Raw genomic sequence first — 24,966 nt, 5'->3', positions numbered from 1 at the left:
AAAATTACGTCGGATTGTATTTTCCCGCAAAGATAAACGCGTTCCTGTCCGTTTAATGTACGTGTAGTACATATACTAAACGTTAACTCTTTTCGGGAGTTTTTTAAAAACCCGCGATTTTTTTCTTTACGTGATAATAAAAAGAATATATATATTCTTTCGTTTTAAATAAATTTTCTTTCTTTCTTTCTTTCTTTCTTTCAAAATTATACCGATTATAACTACGCGATCAAATCGATACTCTGCGAAAACTTGAGCCGGCCGACACGACGCAACGTTAGAGCACGGCAGTACTTCCCCAAAGGATTAAATCACTTCTCACTGCGACCGGGGACACGAAGCGGCCGTGAGACATGAACACGTAACGGGCATTACCCGGGTGTCGTTCACAAGGATTCCACAGGAGAAAGCAATGGGAGAGCCTCGCGCGCGATGGATGATCGCACTTCCCAGTCCGGAATGAACGTACATGCGTGTGTTTCAATCTATCAGCGCCTCCCTTCCTCTCAAAAAAAAAAAAAAAGAAAAAATCCGCTACGTCGTGTCGTAGAATGGATGTACGTGCTCGACGAAACCTATCGTCGAGAGCCATATCTCATCGAGGTTGCCGGCGTGACGGAAACGGCGATCTATCTACCGATACTGTCACCATCATCCAGTCTCTCCCTACATAAGCGATCGTGACTTATTACGTCACATAATTCCTCAATTCGCGAAAGAAAGGAGCGTTTCGTACGAAAGCTTATAAAGTTTCTATCGACTTTAACTTTCTTGCTCGAAAATTGCATTTCTGTGCATTAACGTACGTCGCGTGGAAAACGATAATATTTACAGCACATTTGAGAATAAAAAGTAAAAAAAAAAAGCAGTAATACAAATATAAATCTTGTTAAGTAAACCAAAAAAAAAAAAAAAAACTCTGCTGAGTCGTACATCATTAGATCGATATGAATATTTTTTTTAAGCCAGTCATAAAATCTGTGCGTTTCCACGAGATATTAAAATCTTGTTTCTTCGAAAACGGCGGATTTACCAATATTTCGCGTAATATAACAGCGACATTATATAGTTTTATTTGGATTATAAAACACTACTGAAACTCGATGAGGCGAGGTTTTCAATAACTCTTCATATTTCCCCCGAGACGTCGCGTGTGAATACGAGAGGCGGCTGACAATGAAAGTCGGAGATATTACACGAGGGATGGAATGGAATTAATTTAACACTGCAACAACCGTGAGTTTAAAACCCCAGCGGTCCCTCCGGTTCGTCAAAGATCGGCCGGAACTAATGAAACGCCGCGATTTCCTTCATTAGAAAAAGTTACTTCGCTCAGTTAACATAACCCAGCTGGGTTATGTTTCACCGAATGTTTCCGAGTACTAGCACCCGGAAACATTCGATGCTAACAACAGAACTAGAGTGACTAGGAAAATAAAAAAAAATAAAAATCAAATAAAATAAAATAAAACTTGACTGTAAAAACATGAAGCGAAATTAATTGCGTGGCAACTCACTTTATGAAAATTGCAGCTGCAAAGAGCGAAGAACATTTTAAATTGTCTAAAATTAAACGCCCGAAATACACTATAATTAAATTCGGTCCTAAAAGTGCTTTTATCGTCTCCAAAATATTATACGCGCGTATTAGATATTCGAAAAATTACAGAAACAGATTTCGAGATAAGTTATTTTATTCATACGACCGACTATTATTTATATCATACTATTTTAAACAGTGGTGAAGAGCAAAAACAGTAAAGCCTGTTTTTTAATTTTACATCTTTCTTTTCTAACAAATTCCAAACAGCTCCGGGAGCGAATTGTAACAAAAAAAAAAAAATATGTATATACATATGACATTACACTGTTCTGTTTTACAAATTACGCTATCACCGCGCCCAGTGATATGGAAAATATCAATGCAATGATTTTATCTTCCTGCAGAAAAATACGAGAAATAGATTTTCCTATTGGTTTCCCTCATTCTCCTTTCAAAACATAAAAGAAGTAGCTAGTGGCCGACTGCTCGGTTCTGAGACAACGCATAAAAAAGCGAAAAAAGACGCGAAATGAAGACCGATATTATATACATATATGCCGAACGAAACGGGAAGAAAGAAAAAGAGAGAAAGAAAGGAACAAATAAATAGGTAGAACTTGCCGGAGGGGAAGAACCGAGAGAGAGAGACAAAGAGCGAGAGATTGGGGAGAGTAAACCTGGGATCGTCCGAAGAACAGGACAGGAATAAGGGACGAAGAACAGAAAAGGAAGAAAGAGAAGTTCCCTGATCCCTCTCCTACACGTCACAGAGAATGCCAGCCATCTGGCATCATGCCGTGATTCCCTGCGACGACTATGAATGCCTGCCGGACTCCGCACGGTGGAATAGTGGAATGGCGCCTACCATCCCGTGGTTTATTCTATAAAAGTCCCGTGTGCCTCTTTTGCGCTGCACCATCATTTTTCTCCTCGCGTCGCATCATCGGCGTATTAAATCGTGAATGTTACCGTCAATGAAGTGCCACGGTCAAGTACAACATTCTGAATACAATAGGCTGTCCGCTATTTTGATTTAGGCCCTTTAATAATGTACAATGACTCACGAAAGTCTTACATACACCATTGAAAATCTATATGTATATGTATGTCACATAAATTTCATGCCTCGGAAATTTAGAGCTGCTTTAAAAGCCAAAGGTGTTATCAAATATTAATTTATTGATGTTAATTTAAAATAGCATTTTTTTTTTATATATATATAATATATGTAGACTTTTGCGAATTGTTGATCAACGTTATTTAAGTTTTTTTTTCTTCTTACGTATTATTTTATTTTAATATATTTTTTTTATTAAAATGTTTTATATGTTAATTAGTTTTTTATTATACTCATGTTTCTAAAAGTAATTGTTTAATTAACTACAACTTTCGTGAGCCATTGTATGTATTATATCGTTGAATTTACGACTAGACTTCAAAGTGTAATTATAGATATATTAGTTATACTAAATGAGAAAAAAAAAAAAGAAACATTTTCAATACGTAGACGAGCACGAAGCCAAAGAACGTTTACTGAAATTGCATTCATGTTACTCGAATGCATTATACATACGATAACATTTCTCTGTTTTCGATATTAATTTAGTATTATGGGATATTATGTTGTCATTGTTAATGATACACGTGCGTGTGTTAGGTTGCATTACGATACGACGGCGTAATAATCATTCAAAAAAAAAAATTAAACAAGGCAATTGAGAGACACTGCTGCAAACGAGGGATAGAATGATCGACCGACGTGATAGTAAATAACGTGCCTGTAGAACGGCAGCAAGATAAGCTTGGGATTTTAATGAGAGAATCGCTCGCTACTTATAACTGAAAGCAATATAGTTTTTCTCCATCGGTCTCTTCGTTAAATCCTTTTTATGACTATTACATATCTCAACGTTATCAGTTGATACGATATTTATATGCGATACATCGTCTGAGACATTTTATATAAAAAGGCAGGTCAAAATTTATGAACTTTTAAAAAAATACTCATTTCCGTATTTAATCGAAGCAAAGTATGCTCAAATTATAATAGAGCTATAAATTTAAAACAATGATTAAAAAAAGAGAAAAAAAAGAGAAAAAATGAAAAAAAAAAGAAAAAAAGAAAAGTAAAAACTGTGATTTTGATATGCAACGAAGTAAAGCGCTTGAAAAAGTTTCTCATAGCTTGCACCTGATTTCGAATGGTATCGGAAATATTTATCCATTCACTTTTCACGATGCGACGACTGTATAAGTTATGCATGAGCTGAGCCTACGGCGAAAAGTAGAAATTTGTTTTTTTTTTCCCTCCCTCCCTCCCTCTCACGTGCGAATCTAGAGCAAACGCCGCCGACAGTATCGATAATACAGTATCCAGATATTTTATATATTTTATTGTTAGATATATATTTTATTGTTCTACAACCAAAACGAAAACTGCACAACAGATTGTAACGCGACGATTAACGACGAACATTTTACGACGCGCCCGATTGAAAGTGGAACGAGTGAGAGCGCTCATTAATATTCACATTACAATATCTCATTAAGATGAAAAGAAACTTCCCGCGTAATTACAAAAAATAAAAATAAAAATAAAAATAAAAAGAAAATTAAGAAAGAAAAAAAAAAAAAGAAATTACAATCTCCATGGAGTAATTATTGAGTTATCGGCATAGCTACTTCACTTCCTCGATAATGTAATATAACTTTCTTGCCGCAGGTTTGCATCTCCAATATACATATAATTCCCATTTTCCCTTAATAACACATCCGTAGCTATAAATTTTCGTACTTGTACAATCGCAAGCGTAACATACATACATCATTACCCAACAGCAATACCGCAGTAATAACTCTATAAAAGAGAATAATATTCAGATATATATTCCCGGCAGCGCCAAAGTTGTCGAACGGTTAATTAAACGGACGCGATCGCGGACGAGATTCTTCGGTAAAGCCGCGGATCAAAGTGGAAGATCGGCAACGGAAGCAGAATATCTCTTTTTCCCTCGATTGAAAACTCGCTTTCTATTATTCTCCTGAATGAAACGCGGGATAACGTTCGCGATACGACGCCATCGTACTCTCACACGCTCGTGTGTCGCACGTGCCGCATACGTAATGTGCGTCAACGTAGCGAACAAAGCGAGACGCAAGTGCATATCGTCGAATCACGATGGATGAGACAACCGAGGGTGCCAAAGCTTTCCAACTGTGCAACGCTATCGAAAGTACCTGAATCATATTATATCGATTCTACGAGAAAGAAGGGTGGGAAAAAAATATTAAAAAAAAAACGTAAAATAAAATAAAAATGCAAGGCCATCAATCTTGCTTCGCGCGACATGCCCGACGAGCAGATTGGAAGTTAACAGGGACGATAATAATAGCGAGGTAAATTAGGTTACGAGATATTCCCTCGTGAAACCCCCTCGTTGTACTTTTCCCCTTGCAATAAACCATGGATTTAAAAAAAAAACAGAGAGAGAGAGAGAGAGAAAGAAAAAAAAGATTTTAATTTTTCACGTTCCTTCGAGCGTAAGAGAGGAAATTAAAGCCCACGTATCGCAATTCGCTGTTGCAAAATTAATTTGAATCCGTACGTTACCTGATTCAATCTATTATTTCTACTTCTCTAAATACCTCCGTCTACCGGATGACAATTGATAGCAATAGCTGACTGTTATTGTTCATCCGTTGTGGCTTAGCTAATATTATCGCGAATCCTCCGCGCTGTTATTGTTGCAATTCGAGTTGCAGGCTGTCACTCCGGTGTTCCCCAGGTAAAACGATACTTCTTTATTAAAGGAACGTAAATACAAAGTGCGCGTTTACTATTTTATTTTATCTTTTTTTTTGTAATTCTATTTTATCTTTTTTTATTTTTTTTTATTTTATTTTATTCTATTCTATTCTGTTCTATGTCACGGGCACGTATGCGAACGTAATCTTTATTGATAAATCCCTCGTCATCTTTAATCTCATCTTTAATCCTTAAAACCTTAACTTCTATTTTTTTTTTACTTTCCTTCAAATATTTACCGCGTTTACTCGCGAAGATATTTATTACAATTGACATACGCGGACGCAAATAACACGCAAATGTATTTGCGACTATCCAATAGATTCGCGGATTTGCTGAATCTGAATAACCGCGCGGGATCATTCACTCTTACGGATTAAACCGGGTGAATTATGTACTCCACGTATGAGCGAACAATGCCAGACGACGATTAAACGTGCGCGAAAAGACGCCATACTCTTTCTTCTCGGGGAGGCGATTCCACGTTAACGAGATTAGAAGATTGTACTCTCACCGTATGCTCGTTGAGAAAAAAAAAAAAAAAAATCTGCACGCAATTATGACGATTAAAAATCGTCGGGGTATTTTTACGTAGTGCATTACGCGGTACAATGAGTCCATTACGGTCACAAAAATCGATAAGCCTCGGGAGAACCGCGTGAAATTCGCGCGTTAATTATCCCCGGGTTCGTTACAAATTGTTAGATCTCGCCCGCGCGGAAAAGTGGGTCTTCCAAATATTTAAAATCCACGAACGCTGGCGTCACGGACGTGTTTTATTTCGTGCAAACAACGCACCGGATAGGACGTAAGCCGCGTTCTAATTCCGCGAGTCGGTTCACGGACACGTGTCTAGAAAAGCGGGACGGAAATTGAGCTTTGAACAAAATTCTGCGCGTCGGGCTTTGATTATTATTATTACTATTAACATACGAGAATGTCGTCGTGAGGATGTAACGTCACAACGTACGCCTAAGCAGATTTTTCGGCGTGCACAAGCGACTCAAAAAAAAAGACAAGAGACGGAGAGAAGGGGGGCGAAAGGGAGAACGTTTATCTTACGAGATTCTCTCTTTTTTTGCGGGCGGAAAAAAAGCGAAGGGGGAAACGGGCAAAAAAAACGCAGGGGCAAGACAGAGCGGAAAAGAAGGCAAAAGAAACAAGTGTGCAAAGACTCACCGGCAATGGCGACGACCAGGAGGAATATCCACGTATCCATGAGTTTGCCGGTGAAGAGGAATCCGCTGGTGCCGCGAGCGCGGCCGCCGCTGGTGCTAGCTGAGAAGGCTCGCCTGTCCATCACGCGCCGAGATGCATCGCCGGTCCTGGAAGTCTCGAGACACGGGATCGCACTCCTCCTTCCTCTTCTTCTTCCGGTTCCGCGGTGAAGAATGCGTGTACGATGCACACCGAGCGATTGGCACCGCGACGCGCGCGAATTACTAGAAAAATCCGTTGGGCGGCGAAGACGCGCGGGCGCGCGAGTCCTCGTCCGCAGCCAATTTCACTCTCGTGCCTCGCCGGAGACCGTCCTGCCGCGCACTAACGTCCCTTCTTTCACATGGTATACCGCCACTCGCGTCTCACGTCGCACGAGTTCTCGCGCACACGAATGTAACGAAAATGCCGAGAATGCGGCGACGGGGACGCTCCCGGTGGTCGCGCGCGCCGCCTCCTCGCGCGTCTTACGCGTGCGTGGGTAACAACGTTAGCACGTTACTCGCTCACGTTCGGCCGCCGCGTGTACGTACGTGTGTGTGCGCGCGCGCACGGAATGTATACGTGTAAATACGTACGCGTGATGCGAGGCGCCGTCCACGGCAGGAGAACACGTCGTCCACGAGGACACCAAAGGACGAGACGCAGCACTGCCGGTGTCCGCGATGCGCGCCGGAGCGGGACAGACAAACGCCACGGCGACACGACGGGTGGCGCGCGGGTCTACTTGGCGACCGCCTCGGCGAGATTACGCGCGCCAGACGCGATGCAGGAGACAGAGCTACAGACAGAGAAAGTGAGCGAGTGAGAAGGGAACGTCCCTCGGCGACGTGCGAAGCGACGAGCGGCGTGCGTACGCGAATCCGTCGTACTATCACCGCCGCGTTGCCCGGAGTATTGACCGACTCTGCCATCCGCTCCTACACCTCTCCTAGTCGTCCTCCTACTTCTTCACGCGGTGGCGGCGCGGGCACGAGAGAAGGGATGACCGTGCAGGCGCTGAGATATATTCGGCGGCGAGCGCATGCGTCGTGCATACAGACTTGTCTCGCGACTAGCTTTACAGAACTGCGCGCGCACGCCGAATTTCGTACTCTGTATTCTCCGTAACCTCCGTTTCGCTTGTCCACCTACTCTAGCTAGCTATCCAGCCAGCCAGCTATCCAGCCAGCCAGCTATCCAGCCAGCCAGCCGGCCGGCGCAACGTGACGCGATGCGCAATACCGGGAATCTATGTTTTACGCCATGAACGTGTCCACGGACACACGTATGCGCGAACCCGCGACCCGGAATGCGAATTAAAATCGAAAACGGATCGCGGCCACGAGCCGCGAAACCGTTCGTTAAGCCGCCTTTCGCACGATGACGTTCCGCGTCAGTCAACGCCGACTGACACGCACTTTGTACTAATAAATATTAATAGAAACATCGATATTCTATCAACCTCTTTTTCTCTCTCATCTTCATCTCCCTCCCTCCCTCCCTTCCTCTCTCTTTCTCTTCGCGCTTTTCCTATGCATAAAAAAAAAAAGGAGAGTATTGATTACGTGCGAGTTAGTTTTTCTTTTATTCCCGAACGCTGCTTCGCAAAATTTATGGGAAATTGCGAAGAGCGCTCTATAATCCGCCTCGGTATTCTCAATTATTAATGAAAACGCATAAAGCTCGCTCGTTGATATAAAACTATGAAATACGGGGCACATCTGAGGGCGACGTTTCCGGTATAAGCGCAATTAATGTCGGAATAAAGTCCCGGCGACGAACGCGCTTAAAATCCGGGCCCGGCATTCCTTCGGCCGGTCGGGAGATGAAAACTTTTATCGCGCTTGATATCGCGATAAGGCATCGCGGGCGCCGTATGCCGGTAATCTCGGCCATTGTTGGGAAAGAATTCTATGGACGCGATACGCCCGCGTTTGCGGAGAGAACGAGAGAGAATATTAGACTTCCTGTTAAGGCATTTCCACAGACGAGGCGGTTGTTGCACAAGTCTCTCTCTCTCTCTCTCTTTTTCTCTTACTCTTTTCCCTTCCTCTTTTTCTTTCATTACGTGGCAGTGACCCGCTTTTTGCGCCTCTTTATGCAAATGCGTACACAATTGCCTGAGATACTCGCGGAAATAAAAAGCGGAATAATAATCGCCGGGAAAACGTAATATGTCAAGCCGGACATATTTTTCCCTCGATATTTTCTCTCGACGTCTCGTCGACGCGACGTCGACCGGAAAAGAAACGGGAATATATAACGTGAAAAGAGACAATTGTACCCGCATTCCTCCCAGCGACGCGAAACAATTTTTCACATTCTCCGCATCGCGATCGACTCGTTAAAGTTAAATCCCGATTCGCAATTTTAAACCTGCGCGTACGAGCGCAGCCGATGTTACAACATTCGGGACTCCTTCGCGATCAATATTTTGAGGATTCCGCATTTCTAAAAGCGCTTCTCTTGACACGAATCTGCTTTCAGATTTGAAAGATAGTAATCGCCGTGTGTCATTCAGCGCGACATTTAACCCTCCTCCCCCAGCGCAAAAAAAAAAAGGGAGGGATTTAAATGAGAAAATGGCCCTTCATGATATTCCTGTACGTACCTTTCGGTTTCTATCTTCGTGTTCTATTTTTTTTCCTTTTTTCTTTTTAATTGTATTTTTGTAAATCTATCTCGCAAAAAAACGTTTCAATATGCATACTTCGCATTTGTGTATAATGAACTTTCAAACCTGACCTATTCTTAATTTTGTTTTTTTTTTTCCTTTTTTACTTTATTCGTGTCAATTATTATATTTTAATTTCTTTTCTTTTTTTTTAATATATCTTGACGTCTCGTGCCAAGTTTGTCCGCACAAGACACTAATTAAATTATTAATTAAACACGACGGGGACTGTTCCTTAATTGGTGTCGTACGTTTAACTCCTCTTCTGTTCTCTTCTATGTGGGAAGCTGCCGGATACCGGCGGTTGCACAAACCGCCTCTATTTAATCTCCATTTCTCATCACATTATCACATCACATTCAGCAAAGTTAAGCACGAAGGTACACATCACTCGAGAACGAGTGCGAGTATAAGGGACTAAACATATTTGAACTGGTACAAGCGGTTTGCTGGACCGAGTGATACCGGGCCAGGGATTTAATACATCATAAAGAGCAAAGAATTTAAGGCAATAACCAATGTATATATAAAACTAATGCATACGTAATAAACAGAGATGACGATACGTATCGTAAAACCGGATTAAACTTTAATCCATATAATGAAAACAAAATTGAAGTTAACACGTCGGTATACGGCAATTTGATACGCGAGAAATAGAAGACGCCCATATCGCCGCGAATGCTGACGTATATAAAATAATAAAATTAAGAGAGAGAGAGAGAGAGAATCGACTTTTATTTGCTCAGCATCGACCTGCGCTTTTGCATAAAAAATATACCCAGCTCGCAGGGTATCGATAAAGCTCAGCAGCAATTATTTGGAACAATGACATACATAGCTCGTGATTTTCGGCAATGTGTGCCCGGTGTTCTATACTTAGCGGGGTGCCTTTCTTTAACGGTTGCGTTTATTACCGAATTGCATAGGTACACCGCGCGCTCGTTGCTCGTATCACCGGCCGGGGTGATATTTATCAAACGATCAGCTTCACTTTGAACGCGAGCCTGATCGCGCTCGAATTTTCACGCAGCGGCGGGCATCAAATAGCGCAGAATTGAATTATTATTATCACATTTGCATGTAATAATCCGACGTAGTACCCGCAATTGTGCTAAATAAAACGCATGGATTGCTTTTGCGACGATATACATGGCACGGGGTAATAAAATATCGGGAATCGATCGGGAGGCGATTTTAAAATGCAGGTCGCTTCAAAAGTTTTCCAGATACTCTATCTAATCGAAACGCGTTGAGCTTTGCATAATATATCGATGTGCTGTCGCATGCAGCTGTAACAATTCGAATACCGCAATGGCCCGATTTACATTAATGGTCGAGTGTACGCAGTTTCACGTCGTCGTCCGTTTTCCAAATTAATTTCTTTTTTTTTTTTTTCTTTTCAACACTTTGTCAATTGATCTAAAATCGCTTACTAGGCATCGATTGTTTTATTTTCAGAAGAATGCATTAGAGATTATAAATACATATGATCATTGTCGTCCTATGTTTCTCTTTCATAAAATAGCTGAGCGTATCATTCTTTTTTCCCTCATTATTTATTCGGTTGAGTCGAATGATCCAATGTTCGTTGAGCGTGCTCACTTATCTTCTAAACTTGCGTCCCTACAAAGCCGGGTTCTTTCGGAAAACGCATAAATCTTTTTCTAAGTCGAGTTATTCTTTATAAATTTCAGTACTTTCCAGTTCTCGACAAGTTGATACGTAAAGTTTACTTTTACTTCACGTTAACCGACACCAAGGCAAATTTCTCAAGCAAGCACACGAGGTTGTATTTGGAGCAAGGATGAACGATCACGAAGGAATATTTACAAGCACGAAAATGGACAATCGACTTTTCCCAAATTTTTCATCCTCAAAAAGTTTTAAAACATATTCACCGACATATATATATATATATCTATATATGTATATGTACAACATATGAATATACATGAACTCATTGCCTACGACGCTATGCTAATTAAAATCGATTCGATTGCGCTCTGTACTTAGTCTATATACGGCTTAAAATGGACTGTAATCCAGAAAAAAAAACATTGTTGTAAACACGAGTTATAATTTATTATCAATGTACGTCATATATGCGCACACAGACTGGCATGGGTAGTGATACGCTTTACACATTTACGAACTCCCGCGCACCAACAAAAAAAATAATGCACGCACCACGCACATACGTACACATGCCTGCATATACTCACACACGCGCGCGCGCACATATGCGCTTATACATATATACATATGCAACATATAAAGTATAACAGGATGTATATTTTCACAGTATATAAGTATGTATATGTAAGTGTATTCGCAGAGCGAAGTGGAGAGAAAATTCTCGATTTTATTTTATATCTTTTTTTTTTTTTCAAAATATGAAATTTACGTATTTTCTTTCTTCCTCTCTGTCTCTTATTATATAAATTTATAACAAGAACGGTATGTTGCAAGCAGTCGCATTCCTCACGTTTAATATTAATTTTTTCTTCCTTCCTTTTAATATCGTTCCTTATAAGACTTTTCCCCGTAAGAACTCTCATAATAATGGTATGTTTCGTGCGTGCAAAACGCAATGATAATAAACTCGGCGAACGACCAAGATAAATTTATAAGAAATAATGTCTTTGAATATTATCGAAATGAAAAATCAGCCATCCCTCTCACGGCTGACCTTTCGATGATGACTCTCACAACCTTCTACAGATACTCATTAGAATCTTTTTCATATTTTCAATATCACAATGGTTTAGTTGTTTAGTATATTGACTATTTTACAGATAATTTTCTTTAGTTTCTAAAAGCGTGTTGTGAACATATTATCAATTTCACCCTGAATGCATAATTTCTTTTCTTTTTTTTTTTTTTTTATTATGTGACGACTCGAATACTCATGTCTAAATGTGCATATCTCACGAACGGCTTTCTAACTTCAATTTCACAACTATTTTTTATCTTTCGAAACAATACGACATGGCTCAAGTTTTTTTTTTCCTTTTTTTTTTTTAATTTAAATTAAAATTTTGCATTTTGTAGATCCATTCGACCATTGGCCAAGTAATCCGTCTTCTTAATTGTAATTTGCATAAACCTCTTGCGTTTCTATCATTTATCATTTATACATACATATGGTCGGCGTGTATACTCAAGTATACTCGAACCGCGTGTCTTATTGTTAAAAATATATCGCGCTTTCAAATTTCCATTTTTGGCTTCGCTCACGCACATAAGTGGACCTGATCCGCCCACGTTTGGACACAATCCCGTACGTTCCTCGCTTTCGTATCATCTTCCATGGACGGCGATATAAAATGACATAGCATTTATCACTGATCGTATGACACGCGAGTTCCAAGAAACGCTGGTATCCTGAGTGTCTACAATTTCAAATGAGACACGCGCGAGTATGACATAGATTCGACCCTTTGTAATTAAACTTCTTCATCTTGTGACAACCACTTCCGTTGTAATAACGACGAAATTTCGTGAAAAATCATTATCAATGTCGTGTTATTTTTCACACCCACACATTCAACGCACGCATACATAGACGCATACACTTACTGATTGCGACAATCAATAGTAAAGATAAAAATTTGCAAAATACCCAAAAAGCTATGTAATATATCGATCAAGTTGTACGTTCGAACAATGAGATTTTGTGTGATAGCAAAAAGTTTTATATGCTATGATCTTGTGCAATACGTATAGTAATAATAATAATAACGCTGATGCTGCAAATACCGCAGTACTCATCCAAAAGAAAGTAGCTTATAGCATTATACATATATAGATAAAATGAGCAGAAAGTTTATAGCGTTATATATTGGAATCATAGTGTGCAAGTTCTATTATATCGCAACACAACAAAAAGTAGTTTATGCGTAAGGATATACCAATGTGTGTGAAAGATTTTATCGCGCGGAGCTTCTTGATCTCTTTGCAAATTAAATATTAGATTAGATTATACATATATGCGCAATCTCGGTCTCTGCGTGTAAGAGACAAGTGTAAAAGATCGTAGTGTCGAAATGTTTCACAAGTTTGATAAATAATTCACACAGAGTGTCATTTTAACATATAACATTAATTTCACGTTTATAAACACGCACGTGGAAAGATGCTTTCTTAAACTAATACATTTTTTCTTTTACATTTAAACACTAATGTAGGCCATGGTATTATTCCTTTGGTATATAAAAAGATCTGATATACGTAGACATTGGAAATTTTAAACATAAAATAAATTAGGAATAAATAAATTAGTTAATTAAATAGTTAACAAATCCCTCAAGCAATCATAGATACCTAATTATAAATTTAACGCACCAAATCTATGCGTCATCACATGAGCAACGTAAGTTTAAGATAAATAGAAATAATAGTTTCATTACATATAACAAGGCTTTTTAGATTCATTAAGTGGCACAACAATCAATTATTTGATATCCAAACATTTTTATCAAATAATTAAAATGCATCAGTCTTAACGTTCCTAAATATAAATTAACTTTTTCTTATATTACAAAGAAACAATATACATATATACAATATTAATAATTAAGCATCTATATAATATAAAATTGACGCTAAACAATATTCTCAAAGAATAACAATTGTGCTGCATTAATTAAAATTTGTACACTATATTTGTGCATTTTTATAACAATTTTAATGTATAAACTGAAGACAGTCTTATTAATAAATACCATAAGCTTGTACACCAGATCTTTATGTATATACAAAAGTCTGTAATTATTTGAAAAGGCAATATTGCCTTACATTGAATACTTTACTTTTTACTTAATTTTACAATAACTTATTTGTATTAAAAATATTAACGGTTAATCGATCTTCATCAATAAAGATAAAAATTACAATATTAAATACTAGCGTTATTAAATAATTACGAATAAATAAATATAATAAACAGCATTATAACAGCCATTAATAAAACATTTAAAATTAAAATAACTATCATAAGATTTGTTAACCAATTCGATATCAAATTCTGCATTACAAAACTGAATTACTTTAATGCATAAATTATGAAGTAATGTACACTGAGAAGCAGATATAACATTTGCCTCTCAGTATACAATACTGCTCCATTTTTGTGAATTACGTAAATAATTAATTATCAATATTATATTTCTAGCATAGAAAAACGGGAGAATTTCGGTCATAAAAAAATACACATTTAATGTGCTCAATTTTAGAAAAGGTTTGATAAATTTTGATGTAAAGAGACTAGTCTAATTATAAAAAGAAATGAAAAAGATATTGTAGTCGAAACAAAGCTACTTAAAGCCACAATAATAATAAGATTATCTGAAAAGTGAATATCGACAAAACGATTGTAGTCATTTTATGACGAGGATTTCTCTTATACGCGAAGAAGTAAAAAACTTCTATTATTGGAATAGTAAATTTCTAATATGAATTGTGCAATAAAAAACGCTGAATTTTATTTATTTTTTTTTTTTTCAATGGTAGAAAATTTGATGTGTACACGCACACATGGATATCGATGTGGTCTCAATTTGTCATGAGCAGAAAATGGACAATGTTTTCAATGCTTATTTTTTTGCTACAAATATTGTAATAAGTTAATTCTAAATTAAATTTAAAGGATTTAACTTCATGTTCATAGTATTGGCATCAGAGCCTTTTGTTTTCATTGGCACACTTTCTATGATATCTACTCTTCGTAAATATTATATCCACAGGGTACAAAGGAAAAAATACTTCACAGCACTCGTTAATGCCATGATAAAGAACAAAAAATTATAAATACCTTACAGAATACTTCGAGAATAAAAATTATTCTTCCCAACGGATTTCCTGAATAGAGACGTAGCTTCCTTCCAAAAACAAAGGCATTGCACAATTACGATGCAACACCATGGTCCTTGGTTTTTGCAAATGTGCGTAGTTTCATTTCAAAACTTATAAAATATTACACTTTTTTGAACGTCGCTTCTTTTGATTTTTATCCAAATCGCCCGGAGGGTGATTTCTGATGATGCGAACAACCTTAAACAATTACGAAAATTTACACAAATTACACAACGTAAATCGAGATAAATTAATGTGCGTCTTTTGCGTTATTATTACCTCGTGAAACGCCGCGTCTACATTTAGTGGTGGATCTTTGGCAGAAGTTTCAATATAAGGTATACCCAAACGATGAGCCAATTCTCTTCCCTGCTCCTCACTAACTTTTCTCATATGTACCAAATCAACTTTATTAGCCACCAATAGCATAGGATAAATATCTCTATCTTTCACTCGAAGGATTTGAGTATGAAAATTGACAATATTTTGATACGATTGTTTGTCGGTCACAGAATATACCAAGAGAAATCCATCGCCCTTTCTCATATATTGTTCACGCATAGCACTAAATTCTTCCTGTCCAGCTGTATCTAATACTGCAAATGTACATATAAACGTTAATTTAAAAATTCATAAAAAAAATAATTTATAAAAATTTATTGCTATATAAATTTTTTTCCGTTAAATCTTTATTATTTTATAAACAAATAATTATTAAAAAAAAAAAAAAATTAAAAATATTAATATAAAAAAAATTACGTATATGTAGACATAAAAAAAATTTACCGTCCAAGATGCACCATTGCTTGTCCACTTCCGTGTGTTGAATATAACTATCCTCGATAGTCGGATCATAGTCCGCAACGAATAGCTTCTGAAAGAACTGTATCGTAAGGGCACTCTTACCGACACCTCCATCTCCAACAACGACTAGTTTAAAGGTCATAAGATTGTCATTGTTTGGAGGTCGTGTCATTCCGCCTCTGGATCTTCCACTTCTTCTCCGTCCGCTCCTCCGTCTGCCTATTCTGTCAACTCTTCTAACTTGTCGCCTTGGCAGTGCAACCGCTCGTAGAATAGCGAGATATCTCTTTCAACTCGAGAGACTCTGTAAACCGTCAAAGTTTTTAGAGCACTGCAAAAGCGTCCGATTGACTATAAAAAGCACAGGCGACATTATTCAATCAGGCAAGTAGTACGCGTCGTCTAAACGCATAAGTCAAGGGATAGATTACGAGAAAATGCGATATCGTCGTCGTAGAGAAGTGTGCCGAATCGTCAAGTCGTAGGGTCTCGTCGAGAAATGCTGGCAGGTCCGGCCGTACAGTGTCACTTGGCGCGCAATGGCAGGCAGATGCGATTTCACGCAACAATGGATTATCGTAATAAAACTCACCTTACATGATCCGCCACTCCTGCCACTCGTGCTGGCAGCTGTCAGTCCCCGCAATCGCAAGCCGTGCCGAGTACTGTATGCAAATGGCGCAAATATAGCTTACGTGCGCGCGTCCTCGTACACGCAGGCCGTACAGTTATACACGAGCATTTGTATGTATGCGCTCACTGTGTTCGGCGATAGTGCGTCATAACGGCAAAGGCAACTTCGCACGCCGAGCTTGATCGCCGCTAAGCTGGCTGATCCGAAAATGGTAACGGGTGGCGGCTCGTAGCGGCGAAACTAAAATTCCGAAAGTGACCTATCGATACGAATCGTCGATAAGTTCGTCCTTGTTTTCGAAGTTTTAGCACCGACGAAATCGGAGGCGCCACCGTGATTATCTCAAATCATTACCGGTGTGCTGCCGCATAGCAAGTAGAAGCCAACCTAACAAAGAAGAACCGGCGTGCTGCAGTGCGCGCGGTATTGTTGCCGGTGAAACACGTATAATTAAATATATTAATTATCTTACATATTTTCATAGAAGATAATAAAAAAATATAGTATACAATTATATCGGAGGTAAGTGAACAAATGTATAAATCGTGCACATATGCGCGTACATAAAATAGAGCCGTATTCGAGTTAGGTTTTGTCAGTCTCTGTAAAATTTAATAGAAAGATCTGTGGGTGCGGACCTCTTCCGTACCCCGTCAGATAACGGGACGTGTATCTCTTACGACCGGCCGTCGTCGCAAACAAATAATCGTGCCGCGCACGATTTTCTCCATCAGTTCCTTTGCCTAGCAACAACCCGGCTTGGCAACTACAATTTTCTAGAAGCCTCGCATTAACCTCTGCTAAAATAGCATTGCATTATTTTCTGGGGTGATGCCTGGACAAAGGACTGATGAGAGAAAAGACTGAAAAGGGACAAAGGAGCGAACTGGGAAAAACCTTCCGGCTGCTGGCGACGCACCATCGCCAGTCAGTCGATTACTAATATTCACTCCTCGCGCACGCGATTTATTTCTGCTTCTTGTGTCGAGTCTCGCTCGTAATTTTCTTATTTGTAATTTATTTATTTGCGGTTCCTAAGCCCGCGAACCTGAGAATACAACAAAGGAGTAAGTTTAATAAATTTTCAGCCAGACATTACATAAGACGCTGTTACTCTATTAGCGGAAATTAAATTTGCATCAAAATGGACGCGGATTTGTACGATGAGTTTGGAAATTACATTGGACCTGATTTGGCATCGGAAAGCGAGGATGAAAATGAATACGGGAATATTGGCGACGATGCCGAGGACAGGGAACGATCCGACGAGGAGATGGAAGAAGACAAAGATGAATCTCGCGAGCAAGTGGACCAGGGATCTTCTATGGCAGTTGTATTGCATGAAGATAAACGATACTATCCTAGTGCATTAGAGGTGTATGGACCCGAGGTATATTAAAGTTATTAATTAATTTATTTAAATTAAAACTAAAATGTTAATATTAATATTTTCTTATGAGACACAACAGTTTTATCTCTGTTTTTCTGTGCACTTTAGGTTGAAACGCTTGTGCAAGAGGAAGATGCCCAGCCGTTAGATAAACCACTAATTGCACCCACTCGAAAAACAAAGTTTCAAATCAAACAGCAGCAGCTGCCTGAAACCACATACAGTATTGAATTTTTGGCAGATATGATGGACGCGCCGCATCTTATTAGAAATGTAGTGTTGTTGGGACATCTTCATCATGGCAAAACTACTTTGGTCGACTGTTTGGTGCAACAAACACATCCTCACATACACAGCATAACTGACGAGAAGCCATTGAGGTATTAAATGTAATTCTTATCTGTTAAACTAATTATAAAAGTAAAGTACAATTTTTTTTTTTTTTTTTACGTGTTTTAGATATACAGATACATTGTTTACCGAACAACAGAGAGGCGTCTCCACAAAAGCTACTCCTGTTACTCTTTTACTACAAGATGTTAAATCTAAATCGTATCTCGTAAATATATTTGACACTCCGGGTCACGTAAATTTTTCTGACGAAGCAACAGCCGCGATTAGACTGTCGGATGGCGCGATATTGATCGTCGATGCGGCGGAGGGCGTGATGCTGAACACCGAGCGTTTGCTGAAGCACGCAATTCAAGAAAAGCTTGCCTTGACAGTTTGCATAAATAAAATAGATCGTTTGGTATTGGAGTTGAAACTACCACCCTTGGACGCTTACTACAAACTGCGACATATTATCGAAGAGATTAACGGATTAATATCGTTGTACTCCTCGGACACCGAGAATCCTGGTTTCGTTTCGCCCGCTGTAGGAAATGTTTGTTTCGCAAGTTCTGAATACAACGTGTGCTTTACTTTGAAGTCGTTCGCTGCGCTCTACGCCAAAAACTATCCCGGACTCAATTCCAACGAGTTTGCTAAGCGACTCTGGGGTGATATTTATTTTAATCCTAAAACTAGGAAGTTCACTAAAAAGCCACCACATAATACCGCACAACGAAGCTTTATCGAATTTATCTTGGAACCTCTGTATAAGATATTTGCACAAGTTGTCGGTGATGTAGACACAACATTACCTGATGGTAAATCTTTTTTTTCTTTTCTATAATTTAATTATTTTTAGTATTATGTATATGTACATAATTTTTTTTTAATGCACAGTTCTGGATGAACTCGGTATACGGTTGACATCAGAGGAGATGAAAATGAATATACGACCATTACTGAGACTTGTCTGCACGAGATTTTTAGGAGATATGTGTGGATTAGCAGACATGTGTGTCACTCACGTACCAAGCCCGCAAGCTCACGCATCTGCTAAAGTACAGCACGTTTATACCGGCCCAATGGACACGCCTCTTGCGCAAGACATGGTTAATTGTGATCCTGACGTAAGTATTTTAATTTCTTTACATATTTAATTAATATAATCACATTAATAGCGTAAATAAAAAAAATAGCGTGATAAATATTTAAAAAAAAAACTAATTATAAAATAAGTTTAAAAATATTTTCTAATATTACACACTTTTTATATATGTTAAATAAGTTTGTGATTTGCTTTTTTTTAGGGAAGACTGATGATCCATAGTACAAAGATGTATCCAACTGAAGATTGTACCTTATTTGTAGTTCTTGGTAGAGTAATGTCTGGTACGTTGGAAGCAGGACAACGCGTTCGCGTACTAGGTGAAGCATATTCACGCACAGACGAGGAGGATTCACGTGTTCTCACAGTAGGCAGATTGTGGATTAGCGAGGCACGTTACTCGATTGAGTTGAGTCGCGTGCCCGCGGGTAACTGGGTCCTCATAGAAGGTATCGATCGACCAATCGTAAAAACTAGCACTATCACGGATCTTAACAACTCGGAAGAATTGCACATTTTTCGACCACTTAAGTTTAACACGCAGAGTGTTATCAAAATCGCCGTTGAACCGGTCAATCCGTCCGAATTACCGAAGATGTTGGATGGTTTGCGAAAAGTGAACAAGAGTTATCCACTGCTGGGTACACGAGTGGAAGAAAGTGGTGAGCATGTCGTATTGGGAACCGGCGAACTTTATCTCGATTGTGCAATGCATGATCTACGTCGCATGTATTCCGAGATCGATATAAAGGTAGCTGATCCAGTGGTCGCCTTTGCGGAGACTGTCGTGGAGACCAGTTCTCTCAAATGTTTCGCCGAAACGCCAAATAAACGGAATAAGTTAACAATGATAGCGGAACCACTTGAGAGAGGTCTCGCCGAAGACATAGAAGCCGAACATGTTCGCATTACTTGGAACAAGTAAGTACCTACATGAAAAATCAGTAAGCTCTAACATATTTTATTATTTATTTCCATTTCGTTATTTTATAGAAAGAGACTCGGAGAATTTTTCCAAACAAAATATGATTGGGATTTATTAGCAGCGCGCAGCATATGGGCATTTGGCCCTGATTCTACAGGACCTAATATTTTAGTCGATGACACTTTGCCTTCTGAAGTAGACAAAACATTGTTAAACAGCGCGCGCGATGCAATTATTCAAGGCTTTCAATGGGGAACTCGCGAAGGTCCGTTGTGTGAAGAACCGATCCGAAATGTCAAGTTCAAAATTCTTGATGCAGTCATTGCACAGGAGCCACTGCACAGAGGAGGTAATCTAATTAATATATAATTTATTCCACAACTTTAATTTGTAATTTATAAGATTATAGCAAAAATATATCACAGTGAATTAATATGAATTAATAATAATTTACAGAGAGTAGTAATTTTCAAATGTTGCACCACGCGTGTTTGATTTTATTCCCTCAGGTGGTCAAATCATTCCTACTGCTCGACGTGTCGCGTACTCTGCTTTTCTTATGGCGACGCCACGACTGATGGAACCTTATCTGTTCGTCGAAGTTCAAGCACCCGCGGATTGCGTGTCCGCTGTCTACACCGTCTTGGCGAAACGACGAGGTCACGTAACGCAAGACGCTCCGGTTCCGGGCAGTCCATTGTACACAATCAAAGCCTTCATACCAGCGATCGACAGTTTCGGCTTCGAAACAGATCTACGGACGCACACTCAGGGCCAAGCGTTCTGTCTTTCTGTGTTTCACCATTGGCAGATTGTACCTGGGGATCCTCTGGACAAGAGCATCACCATCAGACCATTAGAACCGCAGCCTGCCACCCATCTGGCTAGAGAGTTTATGTTGAAAACTCGAAGACGTAAAGGGCTGTCTGAAGACGTGTCTATTAATAAATTCTTTGACGATCCTATGCTGCTCGAGTTGGCCCGACAGGATGTGCTATTAAACTATCCCCTGTAATTTATTAAATATGTATATAATTAGATGTAAAGCAATGTGTATATATGATCAAGTAATAACGATTTTTACAAAGCCAAACTTGCGCAGTGAAATATTCCACATTTTTTCCTATCCAAATGTAATATTTTTTAAATAAAATTAAAAGAAATCATGATTGATATTACTTTTTATTTTACTTTGTCTAATTATTGTCAAATGAGAAGTAAGATCATTAGACATTAGTTTCTTTTTAAGAAAATAAGGTAACTTTCATTGTCGTGATCAGAGAACAGAAGTGAAACCTAACCTAGTTCTTTTAGAAATCAACGTTCGACTTTTATTCTCAAAGTAAACCTCTGTGGGGGAAAGAAAATATATATTGTTTTAACATATAATAAAATAATTATATCGAATGTAATTTTATTACGATGTGCATAAAAAAATATGCTTTATATCATAAGCAATTAACAGATCAATATTTGTGATATGAATCTCTTTTTGCGAAATCTTACATTATTCTCGTAATTATTTTTCTAAAATCTATCTTTAAATTTAATGATTAATAATATTCTCGTTAAAACAAGATTCTGGTATATCATAATGTTATCATCTGTGTCTTATTGGAATTATATTTTTAACTAAATTATCACAATATACGCTTGATAACACATTCTCTTGATTAAATCATTCGAAACCTTATCCTCTCCAATTATAATAAAATACCCTTTAAAGGGTTTTGCTCGATAAACATTAAAAACAAATCAAACAATCGCTGGTTTCGTTTTATCCAAATAATCCGAAACAAAAAAATTCCATCAAGAAAAAAAGATGCTCGTGCATATTTAGATATTATCGCATCAATGGCTTTTCCAGATCGTTCATTAACGTCGCCAAAGATGCCAAACAAAAAAAAAAGAAAAACAATTAAAAATAATTATAACATTGCCATTGCGCACTAAGCGTGACAATAATAAATGAGCATCTCTATTCTCGCGCGCGCGCTAATCTTCTAATTTTTATTTCCAACGAGCGCGCGGAGTTTATACAACGTATGCCGCTCGAATCTTTAGTATCTAATCGTTATACGCGAATTAATTTGTTATCGATGCAGATTCAACGCCCGCGCGAGGAAGCGTCGGCCGCTCCAATCACCGGAGGCAGACACGCGATGACGGGCGCAAGGAAGTTGCGCGTCGGACTGTCTCACCAATTGCGCAAGCGATGGACGGAGTCGCAGCTGCGCGCCGTCGGTGAGGCGGAGTCGCGGCGGAGCCAGAGCGCCATTTTGACGTCCTTGGTCGTTCCCATTCGAGTTCTCCATTCCCATCCGTCCATAGGTCAGACCCGTGTCCGCCCGACGAACCCGATACGAGCGCGCGCGCGCTCACTGTACCTCGCCGGGCAACCTTCGGGCGACGCTATCGCGAGAGCGATCGATCAGCAGCTTTACTCCCCGAGTTCTCCGACAGTCAAATGTTCCCTTTACATCCCCGCTCCCGCCGTTTGCGTCTTTCACCCACACGCACACAGTCGCGCGGCGATCCGACGCACCCTTCGCCGTTTCTACTGGTTTCCACGCGACGGCCCCGGTCTCCGGCGACGTTCCCGTAACGGAGGTACGATTGAAGCCTGCTCTTCGCTGGATTCTCGACTACGGGAAATGTAGAGGAAGGGAGGGGGGAAGCGAAGAAGAAGAAGCTGTAAGTGGTCGGGTAGCTTGGCCTGCAAATTAACCTAATCAAGTTAGCGGGCCAGTCGAACTTTCTCTCGTAACTATCGCGGGGGAAAAAAATGACGAAAGCGTGCTCGAACGGACGTGAAGTTATTTACGTTTTAACGCACGATCTTGTGCAGTTATCGATATACGGCTTGTGATAAAATAATAATACGAAGAGATGAACTGTTACCGCGATAAGACACGCGTATAAGATTTTCGCAGCTGTACTTCTTTTTTTTTTTTTTTTGCGTATATTAAACCTAACGCTTTCGTCCGATTCTTTTTCACGACGTAAACAGCTGCGAGTGATGTAAAATGAGATTTTTACGTCGAATATTACAAAAGTAATTTATATAATTTTGTTTTTAATGTAACAATCCGAGTTTTGATTGCGGCTTTGAAATATCGATGAAAGAGTACTCGTTAACGCGATTAAATCTTGCTGCGAGTACATCGAATGCTAGTTCAAAACTCGAATAATGACTGGCTGTAAAGACTCCGTCCTACATTTGTTTGCACGCAACGCGGCCGAGTTTCTGCTAATTATCATACGCTGATGCGCATTAATATGTAATTGAGCGCTTCGTATACGATCTGTATTACCACGCAATTTCGTCCCGATATCATTTTAATAATGCAGCACCGCTCATATACACATAGACGCTCATACACATACCTGACGCATCAAATTATTATTTCAATGCTAGTAGTAAAATAAAATAAATACGTAAATAAATTAACTCGCAAGGTTCACAGAACTATTTACAATATACCGCGACGCGTTAATTATCGATGCTATTTTAATGAAATTAGCAATTATTTAAGACTGCGCTCAGCCTAGGTTCCCTCGGAATGTTTAATAACGCGTAAAACTTTTATATTTCTACATAAAACTGCATAATCGAGCAAAATATCTCGTGTCGAGTCATTTAGTAGAATTTAGCTCTTCGATTGCGCGCAGCAAATGCGTCCGAAGGCGTTTTGACGGGAAGCGTTCTCTGCTCTCGATGAGCAACGTAGCTCTTTTGTTAAACAGCAGCTGAACAAAAGAGAAACGAAAAAGATTGACTAACGCGCTTGTTGCCGAGCAGGTTAAAAGATTAAAGGGATCTCTCTCGCCAAGATGTTCAGGTCGATCGAGCGACGATTGCCACGGGAAAGTCTAACGCGCGATCTTCTACGCGAGAAGCGGAAACGCGAGCATCCAGTCGCGCGGGACAAAAAGTAAAGGTAGACGAAAGGGAGAGAGAGACGGAGGAGGACGGGATAACGCGATAAGGCCGCGCGAACGAGATGAAAAGGAGACGGAGCGAGAAGCACCGGAAGAAGCGTAGCGTTGTCCGCCGACGCCCGCCGACGCTTGGCGTCGCTTCGTGCGCTTCCGTCGCTGCGAGGCGGGGTTTAGGGGGTCGATACGGGGCGCCATCTCCTTCCGCACCCCGCGCGACGCCGCGAATGTCGTCACTCTCGTAGCCGCGCGGGTATCGAAATACCGCGACGATTGACGCCGTTATCAACGCAACCGCCCATCGCAGATAAGCAATTATTTCTCTCTCTTTTCTTCGTAGCTTTGATTCTATTTCTCTCTTGATTACGATTACGAGTTTTGCCACGAGTCGGTCGTACGTATTAGCGAGTCCGCCGCGCGCGCGGCGTTATCGCGGCGCGTCGATCTCGCGCGAAAGTCGCGTACATGGAAAAGGGCGCTAAGAGGGGGTGAACGGGGGTGGAAACACGAGGGGAGGAAGCGGAGAGCGCGCGCGCGCGCCCTTCAGTTCGGCTCGTGCCGGTCGATCAACGGTGGGTGACTAGAGTAGAGGGTTTAGAGGACGAGGACAGCGAACCGAGGTAGCGAGAAGGAAGGCTGGGACGCGCGCGCGCGCGCGGTCCGGCTTGGCGCGACGCGGTCGGAGCGCGACGGTGATCGGACTGAAACGAAGACGCGCGCGTCGATCGGTGACAGTCGGCACGAGGGCGCGAGGCAAG

At 39.9% G+C, this 24,966-nt stretch overlaps 3 protein-coding genes across 4 annotated transcripts in view; 1 reads left to right on the top strand and 2 right to left on the bottom strand.

Moving 5' to 3' along the window:
• Window positions 1–7,405, bottom strand: part of Dtn (transmembrane protein 132C dtn) — an 86,110-nt gene extending 78,705 nt beyond the window's left edge. The window contains exon 1 of one of the 2 annotated variants that reach the window (XM_070674184.1): window positions 6,528–7,405. In XM_070674184.1, the coding sequence (XP_070530285.1) occupies window positions 6,528–6,648 (121 nt within the window). In that variant the 5' untranslated portion in view covers window positions 6,649–7,405. The remainder of the gene's footprint in view (window positions 1–6,527) is intronic. The other variant, XM_070674185.1, reaches the window with a different exon arrangement.
• Window positions 7,406–11,282: 3,877 nt separating this feature from the next.
• On the bottom strand, window positions 11,283–16,668 carry LOC139113556 (ras-related protein M-Ras). Its single transcript, XM_070674792.1, has 4 exons — window positions 16,475–16,668; window positions 15,865–16,186; window positions 15,358–15,674; window positions 11,283–15,276 (listed from the first exon to the last, which is right to left on the bottom strand). The coding sequence occupies exons 2-4, from the start codon at window positions 16,052–16,054 to the stop codon at window positions 15,190–15,192; spliced, it is 594 nt and encodes a 197-aa protein (XP_070530893.1). The 5' UTR covers window positions 16,055–16,186; window positions 16,475–16,668; the 3' UTR covers window positions 11,283–15,189.
• Window positions 16,669–16,873: 205 nt separating this feature from the next.
• Window positions 16,874–21,438, top strand: LOC139113555 (116 kDa U5 small nuclear ribonucleoprotein component). Its single transcript, XM_070674791.1, has 8 exons — window positions 16,874–17,038; window positions 17,605–17,906; window positions 18,015–18,286; window positions 18,366–19,057; window positions 19,137–19,366; window positions 19,547–20,265; window positions 20,338–20,618; window positions 20,779–21,438. Exons 2-8 carry the CDS (start codon window positions 17,661–17,663, stop codon window positions 21,282–21,284), a joined length of 2,946 nt encoding a protein of 981 aa, XP_070530892.1. The 5' UTR covers window positions 16,874–17,038; window positions 17,605–17,660; the 3' UTR covers window positions 21,285–21,438.
• Window positions 21,439–24,966: the final 3,528 nt, after the last annotated feature.

Source organism: Cardiocondyla obscurior, linkage group LG02 (assembly GCF_019399895.1).
Source record: "Cardiocondyla obscurior isolate alpha-2009 linkage group LG02, Cobs3.1, whole genome shotgun sequence".
NCBI lineage: Eukaryota > Metazoa > Arthropoda > Insecta > Hymenoptera > Formicidae > Cardiocondyla > Cardiocondyla obscurior.
The sequence above is the reverse complement of the archived record's forward strand: the minus strand, read 5'-3'. Positions and strand labels throughout refer to the sequence as shown.

Bases quoted from the DNA above. Each gene is read 5' to 3' on its own strand.
- LOC139113556 (XM_070674792.1), bottom strand. From the start codon at position 16,054: ATGACACGACCTCCAAACAATGACAATCTTATGACCTTTAAACTAGTC. The intron at 15,675-15,864 runs GTAAATTTTTTT...GTACATTTGCAG, and splicing joins GCAATGGTGCATCTTGGACG to TATTAGATACAGCTGGACAG. The intron at 15,277-15,357 runs GTAATAATAACG...TAATTGTTTAAG, and splicing joins TAGACGCGGCGTTTCACGAG to GTTGTTCGCATCATCAGAAA.
- LOC139113555 (XM_070674791.1), top strand. From the start codon at position 17,661: ATGGACGCGGATTTGTACGATGAGTTTGGAAATTACATTGGACCTGAT. The intron at 19,367-19,546 runs GTAAGTATTTTA...GCTTTTTTTTAG, and splicing joins TGGTTAATTGTGATCCTGAC to GGAAGACTGATGATCCATAG. The intron at 20,266-20,337 runs GTAAGTACCTAC...GTTATTTTATAG, and splicing joins GTTCGCATTACTTGGAACAA to AAAGAGACTCGGAGAATTTT.